The sequence below is a fragment of the Bidens hawaiensis genome, unplaced genomic scaffold (genome assembly GCF_021521415.1).
Source record: "Bidens hawaiensis isolate Kalapana, Puna unplaced genomic scaffold, B.hawaiensis_p1.1 tig00041156_1, whole genome shotgun sequence".
NCBI lineage: Eukaryota > Viridiplantae > Streptophyta > Magnoliopsida > Asterales > Asteraceae > Bidens > Bidens hawaiensis.
Window position 1 is genome coordinate 130,598 of NW_027497277.1, and position 20,351 is coordinate 150,948.

General features: G+C 37.1%; 1 protein-coding gene and 1 long non-coding RNA gene across 3 annotated transcripts; one reads left to right on the forward strand and one right to left on the reverse strand.

The window, feature by feature from the left end:
- Nucleotides 1-8,409: 8,409 nt before the first annotated feature.
- LOC143592702 (vacuolar cation/proton exchanger 1-like) lies at nt 8,410-19,637 on the forward strand. 2 transcript variants are annotated; one of them, XM_077072561.1, is made up of 11 exons: nt 8,410-8,648; nt 8,900-8,967; nt 9,061-9,089; nt 10,990-11,186; nt 11,466-11,681; nt 11,783-11,911; nt 11,988-12,104; nt 17,885-17,938; nt 18,125-18,241; nt 18,355-18,445; nt 19,048-19,637. In XM_077072561.1, the coding sequence occupies exons 1-11, from the start codon at nt 8,436-8,438 to the stop codon at nt 19,092-19,094; spliced, it is 1,278 nt and encodes a 425-aa protein (XP_076928676.1). In that variant the 5' UTR covers nt 8,410-8,435; the 3' UTR covers nt 19,095-19,637. The 2 variants fall into 2 exon arrangements, with proteins under 2 accessions (XP_076928676.1, XP_076928677.1); XM_077072562.1 differs by lacking the exons at nt 18,355-18,445; nt 19,048-19,637 and having other exon boundaries at nt 17,885-17,989; nt 18,125-18,190.
- On the reverse strand, nt 13,585-16,933 carry LOC143592701 (uncharacterized). The gene is made up of 3 exons (XR_013145966.1): nt 16,666-16,933; nt 15,728-15,825; nt 13,585-14,385 (listed from the first exon to the last, which is right to left on the reverse strand). It is a non-coding gene; the product is annotated as an uncharacterized LOC143592701 (long non-coding RNA).
- Nucleotides 19,638-20,351: the final 714 nt, after the last annotated feature.

Here is a 20,351-nt window from a genome sequence, read left to right on the forward strand (position 1 = left end):
GTTTGTTGCAGTCAAGGCTGATCAAGCACCATTGAGGTTTGTAGATACTTACAATATAGCCAGATGCTTTATGATCCACCCCTTGTACACAAGGAATTCAAGTCTATGATTGTGGGGCTCAACACGTGCAGGATTTCTCACGCTATACGAGAAACTCCTGTTATTTGCAAGAAGATGGCAACTGAGTTCTGGAACAACGCCTCCATTAATCAACGGGGCGCCGGGGGAGTTGTAACAATTGACTCTAATATTCAAAAGAAGTCGGTCATCATTTTAGAGGCCATCATTCGTGAAGTTTTACTATTCGGCAATCAACCAGACTATCCAACTGAATACCCCACAGATACCGTTGCGGAAATCGCACTAAAGATGGGATATGAAGGATCTTACCCTCCAGCTATCAAGAAACTCTTTCATCCTTACTGGAGGTTCTTGATTCATACATTCTTCACGTGTCTCTCAGTATGAAAGGGGGGCTCAGACGAGATTAGCCACATTCAGATGCCAGCCGTGGTTGCTCTGATCATGGACTGGAACTATAATTACTCTAAGTTCGTGTTCGATGAGGTGATGAGAACTCTCAATGGGAAGAATAAGGAGATGTTTTTGATGTATCCGAGGTTTCTACAGATGATTTTTGACTCACACTACTCTGATCTCATCAAATCTGTAGAGACGTTCGATTTGAAAGCCATGGGTCCCAACACCTTTGGGTTAATGAAGCAATCAAGAAAAGTATCGAAAGTTGTATACAAAGGCCTTCACGAACTGGTCAAGTTTGGAAGGTTTGCTAAGAATGAGGCTACTTCTGCCAGTGCCTCGGTTGCTGATAAGCATGTGACACTTTTTCATAGGTTCAGTGCTTCGTATGAAACCATTTCCAATGATGATGAACAAGAAAGTTCTCTATTACAACACATGGAGATAGAGCACCAAGAACAAGAAACCGTACCTACTGCTGATCAACTAAAAGATTTTGAGAAATTTAAAGATCAGTGTGACATTCGTCAATTTTGGGTTAACTTGTTTGTACGTTTGAATTGTAAACCGACTCGATTTGTAACCCGGATCTTTTGTTAATATAAAATAATGGGTTTTTATGTTACATAATTATCTCACACTTGTCGGATTTTGAAAACACCTTTTAAGGCTTTTAAAACGCTTAGAACGCATCGAAAACGACCCGAAACGACTCGTGAAACGAACCGGACCAGACCCTCCCTGACCACGCTACGCCGCGCGGCCAAGGGAGGTGTCCTGGTCGCGTAGCGCGGCCCCATGGCTGCATATTCATTTTTTGTTGTTTTGTTTGCTTTGCTGACTTGTTTAACCAACCTAAACTCATGCAAGTCTTGATATAAAACATGGAAACGAACCTTGACCAATACCCTATATAAACAAGCTCATCTCTTTCATTTCCACGTTGTTCATTTCTCATCTCTTCTCTCCCAAACATAGAACAACTTCATCTCTTCAAGGTTTCTTAATAATCAATCAAGAACCATTCTTTAACTTTTGTTTTGTTACTTAAGCTTATGGTACAACATATATATAATATGCACCCCTTGTTTACCTTCGGCTTTCACCTTCTCCGGCCATGGTCGGGTGATGTGACACCCGGTAAATTCCCAATCCCTTAAACCAAGTAATCAACCTAAATATTAGGTAATTATGTTATATGCGCCTTGCGCGAGCGCGCTATGTTAGAATCAGCGCGTGCATTTGTTATGTGCGCCTTGCGCGAGCGCGCTATGTTAGAATCAGCGCGTGCATTTGTTATGTGCGCCCTGCGCGAGCGCGCCATGTTAGTCAGCGCGTGCATTTGTTATGTGCGCCCTGCGCGAGCGCGCCATGTTAGTCAGCGCGTGCATTTGTTATGTGCGCCCTGCGCGAGCGCGCCATGTTAGTAACCTGCGTGGGCATATGTTATATGCGCCATGCGCGAGTGTATTGGTTTTATGTTTCTATAACTTAATGTTGTCTAATGGGCTGACCGTCTCGCATGATGCTAAGGCGGGTGCATCCCAAATCGTCTATGCGCGTGCGGAAGGGGAACTAACCTCCCCGCATGGCGGGGAACATTGAGAGCTAGTTTGTCTGAAGCTCCAAGATGGAATTGACTTCAACATAACTGATCACTATGTTGAAATACCAAGACCACCTGGAGAATCTACAAATGAAACTCAATGTCCCTAACTGCGAGAAGGTTACGCACCTACCCGCAGCAGAGAAATGTCCTTCACGCAGAAAGCTATGCGCACAAAGTGATACGCACAGAACACTTAGTCTATTCTCCAGACGTAAGGAGATTACTCCCGCCCAAAAGGAAACAGTAGCGTGTTTCAGAGATTTTCCACTTTTTACTGTACACTGACAAAAGTACCTGAAAAAGCACACTGTAACATGAAAAGTCAACTGTCAGCCACCCTATTCTCACCAACCCCAGACCTGCATGTCCTGACCAAATCAAATCAAAATCTTTTATCCACTACTCCACTTTTAAATAAATAATAATAATTTCCATACTTTATCATCATTACACCTAGATATGAAAAGATTACAATCCCCTAAAGCAAGGGATTGTGTTCCCTTGAGTTTGCCTATAAATATGTAACCTAAGTTATCACCCAAACACACTTCAAACTTCTCTCTTAAGAACTGCAAACTTGCACTAATCATCTCCCAAGCATCCGTTGTTTTCATTTCCGATCCTGTTACTAGGTAAGCCGAGAATATAACCTTGAGATCTACTTTCCAACCCTTATATTCTCCTATTTCTTGATCTTAATATATATACTTCTTGTTATTTAATCGTATTCTAGACCTTCAATTCAAAGGCCAACACCAAGAAAACCCGAATCTCGATTAATCCCTTAACAAGAACCACAGGTGAGTCTCACAGCCCCTATTTTCACTGTTTTCACTATTTTTAAACTGTTTTCGGGGCGAGGGACACGTACTTAAATAATGTTTTATCATGGTATACTTACAAGTTATGTAAACGATTGTGTTTAAATTATGTTTCATGATGAGCAATGCAAACGGTTAGCTATGATTTACGATGTATGTGCGCCAGAACTCGAGTAAGTGATCACTTTACCATTGGAACTCTAAGGGTAGGGACTGCTGGTTTGATCCGCCCACTCGTAGGGGTCGCACCTCTTACACAGACGAGTGCCTAGTATGGTCATGGGGCAGTACTATGGGTTTGAGCCCGCTCGTAGAGGTCGCTCCTCTTACGCAGACGAGCGCCTTGTTTTCCGGCACAACGTCTGCGCGTAACCCGCGGGACGGTATTATTCGCTCGTAGTGGCAGCGCCACTTACACAGACGAGCACGGTTTTTCAGATGTGTCCGCGCGTAACCCGCGGGACGGTATTACTTGTTTCGCTCGTAGTGGCAGCGCCACTTACACAGACGAGCACAGTTCCCAGAAATGTTCGCGCGTAAACCGCGGAACGATTTTTATCAGATTATGTTTTCAGAACTATGTTTTACTAAGCATGTGTTTCAATGATGCTATCAGAATTATGTTTATGAAGCGATACGATTTATCAAGTTACTAAAACTTGTGAACTCACTCAGTTTATACTGATTCAAATGTTTTACGTGTCTTTCAGGAGATAACTAAGTAGCGCATGGAGTCACACTTAGAGCACCTCACGCTGAACATCTAAAACTAGCTTTTTGGAAGATTTTAGCTCTATCCCTTCGATGCGCGTGGTTGTTCTCGCCGCGCAAGGGGGAATGGCGTGGAAATCTTCAACAGTTTTTATACTTGGATGATTTTATGTAATTTTTAAACAATGTAATGTATTTGTATTAAACATTTCATGCGCAATGACAATCTTATCTTGAATGTTTGCAATGGCCCGTGCTTAAGTATCAATCCCCACTCGCGCGCGCCCGGCTGTTTCCGCCGATCAGGGCCGGGTGTGACAGGTGAGGGGATACGCTACAAGGCAAGGCTTCATAGAGGACTCATTATAGTCCTTGATTATACTATATTTTCTTTAATGCTTACTAGTCTTGTTTAAAGTATAAGTAGTTTAGTTTCTAATTCATGTTAAATTAGTTCCATGGTATTGGGTATGAAGTCACTAGCCTCGGTTTTATCCCGAGTTGAGAACCGTACCAAAACCGAACTCTTGTTTACTAGTTTTGTTTTAAATAGTTAAATAAACATGTTTATGCAAGATTTGAATATTATAACTTCTAAAATCGTTTTTATAGTTCTATGGTATTTGGGTATGTGGCAACCATCCTCGGTATCATTCCGAGTCAAGGACCGAACCAAAACCGAACTAAACCGAGTTCACTCGCTTAAGACACACAAGTGTGTTTTGGGCCACCGAAACTCCTCTTTTCTTCAAGAATGTATTTTAAACTAATTTTAAATTATTTTCTCAACATACTTGGTGTGTCGGAATCCAACTTGATCTTATAACAAGTTTGGATCAGTGAAACCAAATACTCGCTTAACGGACGTTACGGTTCATCACAATAGAACTATATGCTTGGTTAAGTCTTTTGAGTTTTATTGAGTTATCTCATAACATTTATCACTTTGGAAAGTTGACTTTGAGTTTGGTTAATTATCAAGACTCGAATCGACAAATCCGAACACTCGATTAAAACCTCGTTTTGGTATTTATATAACAAAGGGTCTTGCAATAGTGCATTATAACCCACATAATTACTTGACATAGGTTGAGTAGTATTTATGAATGGAATACCAAGACCCGGTTTTGGGTAAACTTATTTTTCAAGAAACATGTCTTTAATTTCTCAAATATTTACATTTTAACCCATAAAGTTCATTTATTTACTTTACTTGACATATATTACTTTAAACCCTTTCAAGACTACCTACTAACTTAAGACCCGTTTCATCTAGGTCTTGCTCGTTAAACTGATCTCTGATTATTCATGAATTAATAGTTCAAGTTACATAGTTAACGTGAGTACTTTTCATCCCCCATTTTCCATCTTACATTTTGGGGGTGATATTGCATACTTATTCAAACTCAAATGATTTATACTTGTGTCTTAAACCACAAATTCTTTAGTATATGCTACTTAATAAATGCTCGATTTGGTGTTATATGCTTTACATGATTACATGTTATATGTTTATTGCTTTAAGGCGGGTTGGCCTCTATGAAACTTTTAAGAATGATCATACGCACCCCTAACTACTTTAGCCTCGTGCTAGTAGCATAGGGCATCTAATCCGAGTATATTTGGTTGTTACCATTTAGAAAGGTGTCTCAAACTATTTACTATTTGCATATCTTAATTGTTTCTATTATTTAGTGTTCCATATACGAGTTGTGGATTTCATCTATTATATACTTATAGTTCAAAACTATGAAAATTGCTCACTAACATTCGTGTTGACAAATATTATTTTATGCAATGTTACAGGTTTATTATTTGGTTGATTTGGAGATTTGAAGACGCTATTCTATTTGATACCGCTAGGTTATTAGAAGAATGAACAATATTTATTTCTTGTATTTGATGTTTATTTGTATGAACGAGATGTGTTACTTTGGTGATTGAATGAAATTAATGAGTTGATTAAATATTGTCACTTTAATAGTGTCTTGTTGTTCATGGGCAATCCGTTACACCCCGACATGTTCCGCCACCTTTGGTCGGGGTGTGACAATCAGCTCCAGTCGACTACATTGAAACCTCCTCAATCAGTCTCTGCGACACCAGATGAAGATATTCCGGAAGAACCAGCCGCCGATCTTGTTCCACGAAAGCGAAGAAAAAAAGATCCACAACCGGGTGTGCTGATTACTGAAACTACACCGACTAGCCAACAACAAGAACATGAGTCGGAACCAACTGAGACTCATGTTGATACAAGTCCACCTATTGTTGAAACTCAGACTCAAGAACAGATCTTTGATGACATTGCTCATGAGTTCAAGTTTGAGAGTGATATTTCGTCTGCTGACGAGCCATCGGGATCGTCTAAACCGATTGGTCAATCAAGTTCCAGCAGTGCTGATAAGATTGCTCACATTCTTGCAATGCAAGATAAATTTTTTACAGGTTAAAGGCAAAGGGATTACTTTGGATGATGAACCCGTTGATGTACAGTCCTTGCAACGACGAGTCTTTGAGCTTGAGCAAGACTCGGTTGTGAAGGATGTACGCATCTAAGAGCTTGAAGCTAGCAATGCTTACAAAGATTTGAATATCAACGAACTTCAAGCTAACATGGGTGGTCTAACCGCTATGTAGTTGGACCTCCAACGAAAGCTTATTTATAAGTTTGGAGATGAATTTAAAAGTGGTGAGGACGTTGCTACAAAGACACCTGCTAGAAGTTAAGGTGGCAGCTCTAGTGTGCGTCCAGCTTCAAATATTGATGTTTCTGAGACACTAGAACAATACCTCGCTGCTCCTACAAGAACTGGTGAACAATCTGAAAGGCTACAAAAGAAGATTCTCATCATGAAGAACTCGAACCAGAATGTGGAATCTTCTGATCACCCAGATAAGTTTATTCTTGAACACCAAAAAGGTTTTTCTGACAAATACGGTGATCGATCAGGGGTTGTGTCTTGGGGCTTTGATGTTGACAAAGCCATGTGATGGGTGAAAAGAAGGTCTGGGAATACTGAATATTACAAGAAAATGAAGGATTTTGGATCCTGGGCGAAGTTTGATCTTAGTGACATGATTAATGCTCCCTTCCACAATCTGAACAATGACAAGAAGGCTATAAACTTCTGGAACTTCCTGAGGAGTCAAGTTGACAGAGGATTTCCTAATATGACTACCGCTGAGTCATTCTTGAAGAAAGCCAAAGGGGTCCGAGATCCGAAGACAGGTAAGACGATGGTAAACGTCATGTGGCCAGCAATAAAGAAAGCAAGTCATATTCCGCTATCTACCAGAATTCCCGATGGTGCATTGGATGAGATGAAATTCTGGACATATGATGGGGAAACTGCTACAGTCATTGTTCGTCTAAAACGAGGGCAATTCAGAGGTCCACGTGACTTATTGAAATTTGCCGAGAAGCACATCAAGACTCTATGCAACTTTCAAATCATGGCTGATCCGTTGTTCGAGCCAGCTACTAAATAATATACAAGTATGATGGGATCGATCATCAGAACAAGTATATGGGCTGGTGCATATAAGGAGGCAGATGCGGACTTTCTTGAGCATGATTGAAGATGAATATACAAACCAAGGGGGAGATTGTTGGGCTTACATTAGTTTGTTTGTACTTTAGTTTGGGCTTGCTTATATCTTGTTTTGGGCTTGTATGTAAACCGAGATCGAGCTAGGTGTAGTACCTATATATACATTGTATCTAGGTTTTTGTGGGTTGGCCGTTCATAACGTTGGGGTGAACGAGATCGTGTGTAACGTAGTGCTTAAGCACTAGACGTAACAATACGTGTGTTTTGAAGCATTCCTTGTGTGTTCCTCGTGTGTTTAACCATTTTACTTTGAATCATCTTTTGTTAATTTCCGCTTAACATCGAGATCGTTTGATATCACATTGAAAGATCCGTTCTAAGGACTTACAAAGAGTTTTTGAAAGCAACATATTTCTATTATTTTTACGAGATTTGCACAATAATCTTGAAACTTGCTGGTTATATTTTTTAAAATTTCCTATTAATCTCTTATACCTTATTGTATAAAAATTAATTAGTTTATTACTTTTGCCAACTGAAAAATATCATCTTGCTCGAAACATATTTGTGTTTGTTGAATATGTTGTCTTTATTTATATGATTTATTGATATATTTTTCCACCTATGTATAACACGGGCTAAAATACTATTTAAATCATCAATACAATACAAAACAAAATCAAGTGAAGCGGATTAAGAAACTTGGTTACCCAACTTTTTGAAATAAATGAAAGTGAACGCTCAAAAATTTTTATAAAATGACGATTAGTCATGTCAACCCTTTCAATTCATTATATAAAAACACATAAAAACATGTTAGTTAACCAAATACGGTCGATTCTCTCACTCCAACCTTAGATTTTCTCTCTTTTAAAATGGAAACCGAACATGTTTCAGTTGGATTAACCCTTCGGATTATGGCCACGCAGCATAAGTTTATTTAATAAAAAAAAGAAAAAGATGAGTTACAAATATAATTTATACTCTTTTATGTAAAGACACGTAAGCAATTTCATGCATGAGCCAAGCTTTGTGCATTTATGGCCACGCAGCAAGGTTGCCGTTTAGAGTAACATTACGTGGTGTTCATCTCTCGATCCCAACAAAAAAACCCACTAGGAAACATCCAGGAAATTTCATAAACAACTCATCTCTTTACCTCGATCGGTGAAATATTCAGATATTATATATTTCAATACATGAGTCTCATAATATGATCATTTTCATTTGCAGGTCTGTATTCAAATTAATTAGTGTGTCATGAGTTCGTTGGAGAATTATGATTTGGAGAACGGAGAGACCGTGAAACCGGTTTTACCTGAGAAGACTAGGGATGTTTTACCTTGTGTTCGGTTTCTGATGTTAAGAGATTTTGTGGTGAATGTTCAGAAAGTTATGTTTGAAACCAAACTTTTGGTGCTGTTTCCGGCCATTCCGATGGCGTTTATAGCTCATTGGTACAGTTTGGGTAGAGTAAGTATTGTTGAATCAATGTTGATTAACTGTTATGCATGTGTACGTACTAGGTTAATTTAATTATATATTGAGGTATGATGATCGAGCCGGGGTCTCACAGGAAGCAGCCTCTTTATCCCTGTGGGATAGAGGTAGGCTGTCTACATCTTACCCTCCTCATACCCTACCATAGCATTGCTATTGATGGGATATACTGATTACGATGATGATGATGATGATTGAGGTATGATGTTTTGTTTTGTTTGTAGCCATGGATATTTGGTTTAAGTTTGCTTGGGTTGACTCCACTTGCAGAACGTCTGAGTTTTCTAACCGAGTAAGTCTCTCACAATATATTGCATGAGTTAACATTAATTTTATTTTGAATTTGACTTATGGTTTATGTGTGTTGGTGAACTCAACTTAACAGACAAATTGCATACTTCACAGGCCCTACAGGTATATATACTTCTGATTCTGATCACTTTGATGCATGATAACTACTTTTGCAAACAATGATCCAATGTTTGGATTTGTAACGAGTTTCTTTTGCAAAAGTAAAAAAAAATAACGTTTTTGAGTTAAAATGGCGGCGGTGTTCGTGTCAACTAGTAAACTATTCGAGTGTTCAAGACATGATTTTCGGTTATTGGAGTTTGTTTGAATTTTGGGTTTATAGTTACATATTTTTGAATTTTTTTACAATCTTTACTTGTTCAATGGTCATATTTTTTACATTAATATTTTATAATTCATTCTTTCTTAATTACCGGTTACTTTTTAATCTAACACAAATAAATATGTTAATTATATTTAACATACGCAAAAAGAAGTTTTGTGTTTTAATTTCTAAAGATTACAAATGTCGTATATAGCTTATCTAAATTTATTTGATAAATTGATTTTGAGAGAGAGAGAGAACTTTTTTTCTTAAATCAAATAAATTGGAGGTGGCCCACATAATCCAACATTAAGACATACATCCGAATGATCAACAAAATTATTATTTTTCTACAATGTCTGCAAAATATGTTTCGCAGACTACAGATATTTTATCTATTAAAAAACAACCAGCACCTGAGTGTCACACATAAACTAATGATGTAGTTGATAGATATCTATACACACTCAATAGACACCATTTTTACACGTATTCTCTCTCTTTCCTACATCCTCTCTAAATGCATACATCTTATCTAAATGATGTATCTAGAGTCTGTATGGGTATCTATAAGAAGAAGGGGGGGGGGGGGGGGTTATTTCTCATCACACACCACCACCAATCAAATTATGTCACGTCACCAATCTCAAATCCATCACATTTTGATGGAATTTGGTAGGGGTGGTGTGGTGTGATAGGTTTTGGTATATATACATACATATATATATACATATAGGTTTTTGTGTGAGTGAGATGAGTGTATTTGGGGTGTATATATATGTATATAGAGAGGGAGAGTTCCATCACTCAAACCCATCACTTGCGTGATGGCCATCACGCAAATCTCATCACTCAAGCTTGGCCATCACGCAAATCTCATCACTCAAGCTTGATGGAGCACTGGCGGCGATGTGCAAAAGCCCATCACGCGTGATGGAGCACCCATCACGCACCGCCCCGTCCCCCCTAAAAAGTGGATTGGCAGCGGGTTATTTTTTCAAACAACTAAACTTCCATCATGTTTCATCTCTCAGTTGAGATTAAAGATCACAATCTTTTGGTTGAAAGTCACGTATCTTTACCACTACTGTGAGCAACAAGTGGTTGTCCGGTTTTGGATTGACGGACTTGAACAAAAAGACTAAATAAAAAAAATATAGAAACTAATAATGAATACAAAACACTCCTCAAAAGTCCACTAAATTACAACCTAATAATGGGTCATTGGGTCTGGGCCACAAATAAGAACTAAAAAAGGCACCAAAAATTTCCAAAATAAATTCATTTAAGGGCTCGTTCATTCGTACATTTATACTTGTATGAAACATCCGAATCTTATAAACAATCCTCTCTATTGGAGAATAATATCTAAATTTTAGGTTTTGGTTTTGGTGAGAATTTATAATTTTAATAAAATATCAAGACTTAAATAATAAAATATAAGTATAAATTACTAAATGAATTAAAAATGATATTTTGAGAGTAAAAAGTAATAAAAAATTTGAAATCTAATCCAACAATTAGAATTTAGAACCATGTGATTCACTGAATTGATTGGTGGTTTGCTGGTTCAAAGAGTCATAACCAGACCTACTAGACACCACTATCGTTTTACCAACAAACCTCTTTTAATGGTGGTATAATTATATTTTTGTATGCATGAGCCTATACTTATAACTATTGTACGAAAAATTGTAGTGGGAGGGCTGGTGAATGCTACATGTGGGAATGCAACCGAGTTGATAATAGCCATATTTGCTCTCCACAAAAGAAAAATGCATGTCCTCAAATACTCTCTTTTGGGTTCCATCCTCTCAAACCTCCTCCTTGTTCTTGGCTCCTCTCTTTTATGTGGTGGCATTGCCAACATCAACAAACATCAGAAATTCGACCATGTAAGTACACCGCCAACCTTACTTTTCCCCATAAGTGACGGAACCATGCTTGATTCCTGTCACTAGAGTTTATAGGTTTTTATATATAATATATGAGCTTATTTTAGTAAACAAAAATTAGTAGGTCCCTAAGTATCTGTAGAGAATAGAAATCTCATGATGACTAAACTATTATTGTTCCGTCAATGTTTCCTACCTCATTTCAATAAAATTCCATCCGAATCCTGTAATAAAAAAACTTATCTTGATCTCTTTGCATGTCATTTCTATCACTAACAGAAGCAAGCAAATGCTAACACCTTGCTGCTGTTGCTTGGCCTGCTATGCCACATCGCACCATTGTTGTTTAATCTCAACATGATGGATCCACTCGAAATAGATGGAGCTTCGGTTCTACAGCTCTCAAGGGCTAGCAGCATTGTCATGTTGTTTGCATATATAGCATATCTCTTTTTTCAGTTGAAAACCCACACTCAAGTTTTCGAACCACTGGAGGTTTGTCATTTTGACTTTCTTGTTCAGTTTTCAGGTCAAATATATATGATACCTATTAATATGCTTTCTGGACTAAATGTTTTAAAGTTAACATTTATTAGGACCAAGATGTTGATGACAACAATATTAAGGAGACAGCATCCATTGGTTGTTGGAGTGCGTTTATATGGTTATGCTTGATGACATTAATCATCGCGGTTTTGTCAGAGTATGTTGTGGGCACAATTGAGGTACGTATAAAAACTAAAAATAAAAGTTAACTATAATGTTAAACCCAAATTGATTTTTGATATATTTTCGTATCAGGATGCATCAGAAACTTGGGGAATATCTGTGAGTTTTATCAGCATAATTTTGCTACCAATTGTCGGTAATGCCGCAGAACATGCTGGGTCTGTTATATTCGCCTTTAAGAACAAACTGGTGAGACATATACATGCATATCTCAAACGTTCACTACTAGAAATATGAGTTATTGCGACAGCATTTCCGGTCGCAAAACGGTAGCAAATGCGTTGTTGCCACCATTTTGCGACTAAAACTGCGGTGGGAAAAAACTCGTCGCAAAAACCCTATTGCGACCAACTTGCAACTGCTTCTACACATTTGCGACCATATTTAGCTACCATAAAAACGATCGCAAAGCAGCCAATTTTTGCTACCAAAGAGCGATCGCAAGTCTTGCTATCAAAGAGCGGTCGCATATCTTGCTACTGTTAGAGCTGTTTCAAATCCTGCTACCATAAAAGCGGTCGCAAGTTAACAAGATTTTTGCTACCATATGCGTAGTCGCAAATTTTGCCACCACTCGTGTTTTTTGTGACCAAATTATATTTTTATATATATTTTGTTTCAGCAATTTTTATACATTAAACCTGCTAATAGTTATATTTTTATAATTATGCATTTATCCAAGCTTGAAAATTATATAAAAAACATTCAATTTAGAATTACAAATTAAAATGTCAAATATCCGAGTTATCCTAACATATTAAACATCCAAACTAACGTGTTTATAGCCTAATTTTAACCGTAGTTACTAGCATCACTTCAATCTTTGTCATCCTATTGTGTATAGAATCTTTCTCTGCCTTATCTTTTTTCCCTTTTCAGTCGCAACTCTTCAATAATTCCATTTAACATTCTTTTCCTTGATGAGCTCCTTGATAACCATCTTTTAACTTTTCAATCTACAAAACAACCAATGTATAGAGGCTAAAGAAATCAATGGTCAAATCAGGCCTTTCATTATACTCAAAAGAACTCGTTCAAATCATTAGGGGGTGATCAAACGGGTCTTACCCGCTAAAATCATCCCAGACCCTATTAGTGGAAAATATTAGACCGAGAAAGCAACCACAATGCTTATAATTGGTTATTATCCTAGGAGATCTCTCGGGTCCTAGAATCGTTTGCTAGTATTGGACCCGATTTGTGCAACTTGTGAATCTTGCTTCAAACCGACTTCTACACTGTCCTTGACCCACCTTTGACTTATATTTGTAAAAAGAGAATTCCTCAAAATTGTGTTCTAAATTTTAGTAAAGAATATTAAAACTCAAAAAACTGGATTGTATGTTATGACTTATGATAAAAGTATCAAATTAAAAATATGTATTAGGACAAGAAAATTGAGATAATTTAAATTAGCGTCATCGTTTATAACTGAGAGATGTATTATGTCTAAGAATTTCATATTGTAATTTTGAAATCATTATTTCTTAAATTATATTTCACCATGTATAATAAAACTTAAATTATAGTTCAATGCATGTTCAAGTACAACTTAATTCGATCATCATACTAAAACATGAAAAAAAAATAGCCACAAAATAGTTGCATCACCAAATATTTATAAATCTGCATAAGAAATTATTACCTGATGTTGAATTGCTATTGGTAAGATCAGCGGTATAGCGAGCCCGTGCCTTAACAAAGACAGCTAACTCCAAATGGTACACTAATTGATAAATGGTATTACAGATAGATAAGAAGAATATTGAACAAAAAACCAATTACATAGTGCAATTATGCCATAAGAGCTTAAGCTTTGCTAGTTATCTAAGGCATCATTTGATTTGGGTCATCAGTATATCCTCTTTTCACCCGGGATGGAGGCCGAAAAACATAGAAAACACCTTACAAAGGTAAACAACTTAAATGTGTACGTGAAAAGAAAAGCACTTAATATGTATATTATTTCTTTATACATGTATGCAACCAGTAGCTTGTTTGCTTTATTGTATGTTTCAAACTTTTCATTAGTAAATAATGTATAGACATTCTAATCTGTCTTTATTCACACATTAAACGATCATATTTTGTTTGAGCTAAATATAAGATTATTAATATGACTTTGTGTGTGGAAAAAGTTAGGTTCCATGAAGGGAAGAAAAAGGCCTTAAGCATAGTGCATGTTTATTGCCATAAAAATTATGTATTTCGTATGCAAATGTGACTGCTAATTAATAATGATGTTAACATAGCTCCATAGTCCACACAAAAGTTATTTGGCTAGTAAAATTATTAGATATAATTAAATTATACCCTTTAACCTTCACATATATTCAACACACACATAAACATCCTCGATACAAAAATGAACAGCATACAAATACAACATAGACGATTGCTTACAGGAAACATACCTTAGATACAGCCTGATAAAGATGCTGAAACGAACGTGCGAAACCTAGAAGCTAAGCTGAAACATTAAAAAGGGAAAAAAACATGAACGTCTAGACGAAAAAGTCACATTCACATTAGAACATTAACATAATGGATTTGAACACCTATACACACCACATAACACAGAAAAATTAACTGTAACAACACAACCATTGATTAACATAAACGAATCCTAGAATCACTGCAACATAAAAAATGTGAAATGGATTCACAAACAGATACTTTAATCAAAAGTAAATCTAATACTGAATTGTCTTTTAAGTTTAAAATTTTGACCTAAATACCAAACCAATTTAATTTATGACAAATAAAATAGATTCACAGTTCAATCAGAACCCTTCAATACTTAAACGAGCTCATGTCCCAGCAACCTCAAACACGATCAGTTTAAGAACACTTGTGAGGCCAGAAAAGACCTAACTTAAGCAACAGCCGTTAACTCAGATTTACCACAGCTCGTCAACAGGTACGCACGCGTCAGTTCTGCTGTCAAACTACTGTTAGATGGGCTCTGCTACAGTTTCTGTCAAACGACTTATGTAATTTACTCTTTTTTTTGAATCTCCAAAAATATGTTATCTTATAAGTTCAATCTTTTCATAAACCGCTTAACGGGCCGAAACAGGAAACTGAACCCAACCATTTATATTATTATTGACAATCCAATCAGTAAACAGTTCGTTTTAAACAGATTTTGCAATATATTTCTTATCTAATTTATAAAAATGTTTGACCAGTTTAAGTAAACTACTTGTGCAATTCTGATGTGCGGAAAGAATATGTAATGACGCACCCACAAAATGCTCAATATTGAAATTAGAAAAAAACTTAACCAAAAGACGCAATACGAACACAAAGGAACAAAAGTCACAGCAAAGAACACACACTCTCAACCCCCACCCAAAATGCTCAATATTGTGGCTTATTCTTCCAATACTAACAAACTTCTTGTCAAATGGTTCACGAACAGTTCGTTGAACGTGCGATTTACTAAAAATAAACCTTTAATGACCAAACACAAATAAACGAACAATTTACTAAACGTTCACAAACACAATTGAATGAACGCTACCTTTGTTCATGTCCGCTCATAAAATTAACCGAACGGAATTTCTTGTTCATGTTTGTTCACTAACTAAACGAACAAATATAAACAACTTCCCACCAAATGGTTTACGACAGTTCGTTTGCAATTCTAACCGCATGTAAAATTGAAAAGCATAAGAGTTGATGTATACAGGTGTATCAGTTATCCCATGTAGCAAGGAATCAAACTTGTAGATTCAGAGAGATATTTAAGTACTAAATAACCTTTTATATAATTATATATTCCACATAAAAGACCAAAGTTTTCATACCTTGGCTTTAGAAGCGTGCACAATTGAAACATTTGCTGCTGGCTGAAATTCCTACTGGACTGAACATTTGCTAATCCCGTTATTCAAATCTCGAGTTGCTGAAAACAGAGATCAATATGGATAAATCTATGAGCGCGAAATGCAACGAATGTGGATGATAAACAAAATATAAGCCCTAAGACACATAAAATGAACATGAACTGTAGAAACCTGTCACGGATCTAGCCGCTATGATACATCGATTATACAATACGAATCAAAGATACGTTAAATACATAGTTTATTGATAAATATGGATAAATTACATTATGGTGGATAAATTACATAATAACTTATGGAGAACCTCACATCTCTCATGTGTGTGAACTCACTAAATTATGAGCATGGAACCACCTATTTATAGGCCACATGCTCCATTCGTTAAGTTAAGCGTAATTCGTTATGCCTCCATAACGAATTAGACTCCATTCATCAACATTCCATGACGAATGGTGTTAACTTAATGAACCAGCCCTCATTCGTTATGCTTTCATAACGAATGAGTTTATAAGCTTAACGAACTAGCCTAGATCACTAACGAATGGACCTCATTCGCTATACAAACCATAGTGAATGGGCCATTTACAATAAATACTCAATCTAGACTATGTATAACTTATTCGAATGCTACGGACAACAATTTCGTGCACTAACATGAACAAATCTCGATTGCTAATTAAATTTACAAAATAGCAGCTTTAAACAGAATATGAGCCTAATTTATGTGCAGGCTTGTTTTAAGTTGTTCCAGTAAGTAATCTGTACCACAGTGGATGATAAACAGAATATGAGCCCTAATTTAGAGTTCTTATTACTTCATGGCAGTTAAATAACATGAAATCAACATGAACGAATCTCGATTGATGATTAGGTTAAGAAATTAATAGCTATAAACATACCTCGAGTCTGTTTATCATCTTCCTTACACAAATTTATCGGGCGATCTATAACCGGAAATTGTTGATTAGGATTTGAGATGGAATTCGGACTTGTAGTGGAGTCACACGGCGCCGGATTTGGTGGTGGTGATGCGGCGGATTGTCTGAGTTCGGAGACCAAATCTGCATCGGCGGCGGCGATGGTGCCTCGGGCGAGAAGTGATGTGTATGGTAGAGAAATGGCCATAGATAGATCTAGTAGTTTAGGCCTTTAGGGTTTGACTGAAATGAATTGTAGAAGACGATAGACCGGATCTTAATCCCAATAATCGACGTATGAAGATGGATTCTACATAGAACGTAAACTTATATGGCAAATGAAGATGGAATTTCCAGCCTTTGTTCACCAAGACTTTGAATAAAAAGTCACGTGCGTTCGCGCTCCGCTTAAATGAATAACAACATAAGGCTACAAATTGTGGCGTTTTGCTCCGTGTGACGCCCAGTCAGCAAGGAGTGAAAATTTGTTTTTGGGGTGTAATGGTGTAGAGGCTACAATGGTAATATATAATAATACTATATACATATATGTATATATAACACACGATATATATAATAATAATAATATTTTTTTCTTCTTCTTGGGCGACATCTACTCCTCGCCCCCGCCCCATTTCGCCCAAATATCACCCAGGGGGGCGGTGTGCTCTCCCTTTGTCGCCCTTTCTCGCCCAAACTCGCGCCCCATTACGTATAGCCTAAGAGGTCGCAAATCAATTTTTTAAAATAAAATGTTAAAAAACTCCGACCGCTTAATTGGTTGCAAAAACTCCGACCGCTACCGGTTGCAAAAAAACTCCGACCGTCTAGCGGTTGCAAAAACTCTCCGACCGCCTAATGGTTGCAAATACTCCGATCGTTTAGCACGGTTGCAAAAAAATTCCGATTGCCTAGCTAACGGTTGCAAAATCTCCGACCGCTTAGCCACCGAAAATTATCGGTTGCAAAAACTCCGACCGCTTAGCCACCGTGTCAAGTGATTCGCATTTCGGTAGCAAATTTGCTAAATCGGTCGGTAAATTTGCTACCGTTTTTTTTCAGTAGCAAATTTTGGTCGCAATTGCTTAATTTTCTAGTAGTGGTTTATCGATGCATTATTGGATTGTATTGTACAACTAGGCATCATAATACCTAGTGACCACCGTAATGTTTATAATAACTTTTGTGCCAAATTGCGCAGGATATATCTCTTGGTGTCGCGATGGGTTCCGCATCTCAAATCTTAATGTTTGTGGTGAGAAAATATGGCAATATAATAAATTTCGAGATCTGATTGTGTTGCATGGTATAACTCGTTGGTTCGCGTTCATGGATTCTAACATGTAACGGATTCTTGAACGTGTTGCAGCGTCAAGTCATTGATGCATGCACGATTGCAAGACTAGAACACTAACACAGCACTTTATATGAATTGAATCAGGTTCCTCTATGTGTGGTTATTGCTTGGATAATGGGAATAAACATGAGTCTTGATTTTGGACTTCTTGAAACTGGTTGTCTTGCCTTCTCAATTTTCCTTACAGCCTTCACTTTACAGGTTTTGACATTTCCCCCCTTTTCTTTGGTATATTTACAAGTAGACACCATTACTTTTTACAGCCTTTCTTAGTAACCGATTAACTTAATTACTGTGGTATAAATCATTTTCAGGATGGAAATTCACACTACTTGAAAGGAGTGATTCTTACCCTTGCCTATGTAGTTATTGGGGCATGCTTCTTTGTTCAACATGTTCCCCTTGGTAAGTCCAGTATGCTTTTAACTTATACGTTATAGATTTCACTTCTTTTAATTAATACATTGTGTCAATGTAGTAGTGAAGTTGATGCACCTGTTTTTTAAGTAATACATATGTACCACATAAAAAAGTTTATAGGGATCACCCTTGATCCGCTAGATTTACTAAGACCATGTGTAGTCATAACCACCATTGTGGGGGCATTATGCGGCACGTGTGGTGTAGCGGACTACCGGTATATAAGCCCATAACCCCCTTTCAATCAATACAAAATTATTATTTTTTAACTTATTCTTTATTCTTTATTTTTCAATAAAAATAAAATATATAATTGGGGGGGGATGTTTGGTTGGAGCCACCCCGCCCCCCACCCCCACCCACCACACCAAATAAAAAAAAAAAGCTCACGCACCCACACACATAACACCCCAGGGCGGTGTTTGGTGCGCTATGGGGTGTGACACCCATAACGCCCCACTACACAAGGTCTAACACACACAACTTATTAATTTTAATGTTTCGTGATATCATGTGGCAATTGGTAACATGCACAACTTATCACTTTCTAATCTTATTTTGTTTCTGATACCTTGTGTACGTAGCAGATGACTCAAACAACATCTTAAAGCCAGTCGGAAATGTAGTTGCTTGATTGCCTGTTTTTATGAGTTAGCTTTTTAATGTTCGCTTAGTTGAACCCGGTTCCTAGTTATCATCAACCGCTTGAACATATTAGCTATCTGAACCCGCTTCATGTTATTCGTCAACCACTCAACCAGAAGTTCACGGTTTCAAAATCGTTTGGAAATCTTTAGTAAATAATATGCGAGGGCTTAGAGAATTGACAAGACAAGATGACCCAACTTCTATCACATTTTTTGGTGTTTTGCTAGTTCTTTTTTTCATGTTTACAGCTCAAATAATTGTATATTGTAGTGTTTGTTTTTTTTAGTCGAAACTATGTTATTTAATACTTTTGTCTTGTAGTCAATGTAAATGAATCTTTTTATGGTTCGAATGTATTTAGGCATGTTCCACCACCTCAATGTGATACCAATTATCAATCCAGCATACCAATTATATGCGTTTGATTGGCCATTTCGTTGATAACTGGCAACGTCATAAAAGAACAATAAACTTTAAGTGATACTTCATAACAGTGATGATACCATAAGGTCATTGAGGAGTGTCTTGAGGAATGGGTATAGAATGGTTGATAACATTTACCTTGGATAATGCTACTGGAGAGAAACAATTGGCACACAAAGAACAAGAGATCACTCAAAACGCATTTTTATTAACTTGATAACACCACTACATTATTGGTTCATACTTATAGTACCAGAAACTTGCATACAAAAATACTTGACATAAATGAACTCATAAAACAAAATAACTCGTAGAAATTGAAAGGAAAATAACTTAAAACTCTTCTTCAACCCACAATAAAGATTAGACGTTTCAATCACCCCATTAATCGTTGTTTGCATCTCCCAAGTCCACCGCCCCGAGTAGAGTCCACATTTCTTCAAACTTAATCCTTGGCAACGCTTTGTCAACGGGCCCGCCTTTTGTAACTCGCCACGATTATGCTCGACGTGAACATCTCCCCTTTCAACACATTCTCGTATAAAATGGAATCGAGTATTTATGTGTTTACTTCTTCTATGGAAAACTGAGTTCTTCATAAGAGCTATAGCCGAGTTGGTGTCTACACGTAGCAAAACTGGTTTTTCTTTGTCTTTTGTTAATTCACTCAACAAACTTTTAACCAAATTGCATGTTGAGTTGTTGCGGCTGTTGCCATGAACTCCAATTCACAAGATGAAAGAGCAACGGTCTTTTGTTTCTGAGAAATTCATGAGATTAACACATCTACTATTATAATAAACAAAAATGTTGGTTGGAC

Coding starts and splice junctions, on each gene's coding strand:
- LOC143592702 (XM_077072561.1), top strand. CDS start 8,436: ATGAGTTCGTTGGAGAATTATGATTTGGAGAACGGAGAGACCGTGAAA. Junction 11,187..11,465: donor AACATCAGAAATTCGACCAT/GTAAGTACACCG, acceptor TATCACTAACAG/AAGCAAGCAAATGCTAACAC. Junction 12,105..17,884: donor TCGCCTTTAAGAACAAACTG/GTGAGACATATA, acceptor CAAATTGCGCAG/GATATATCTCTTGGTGTCGC.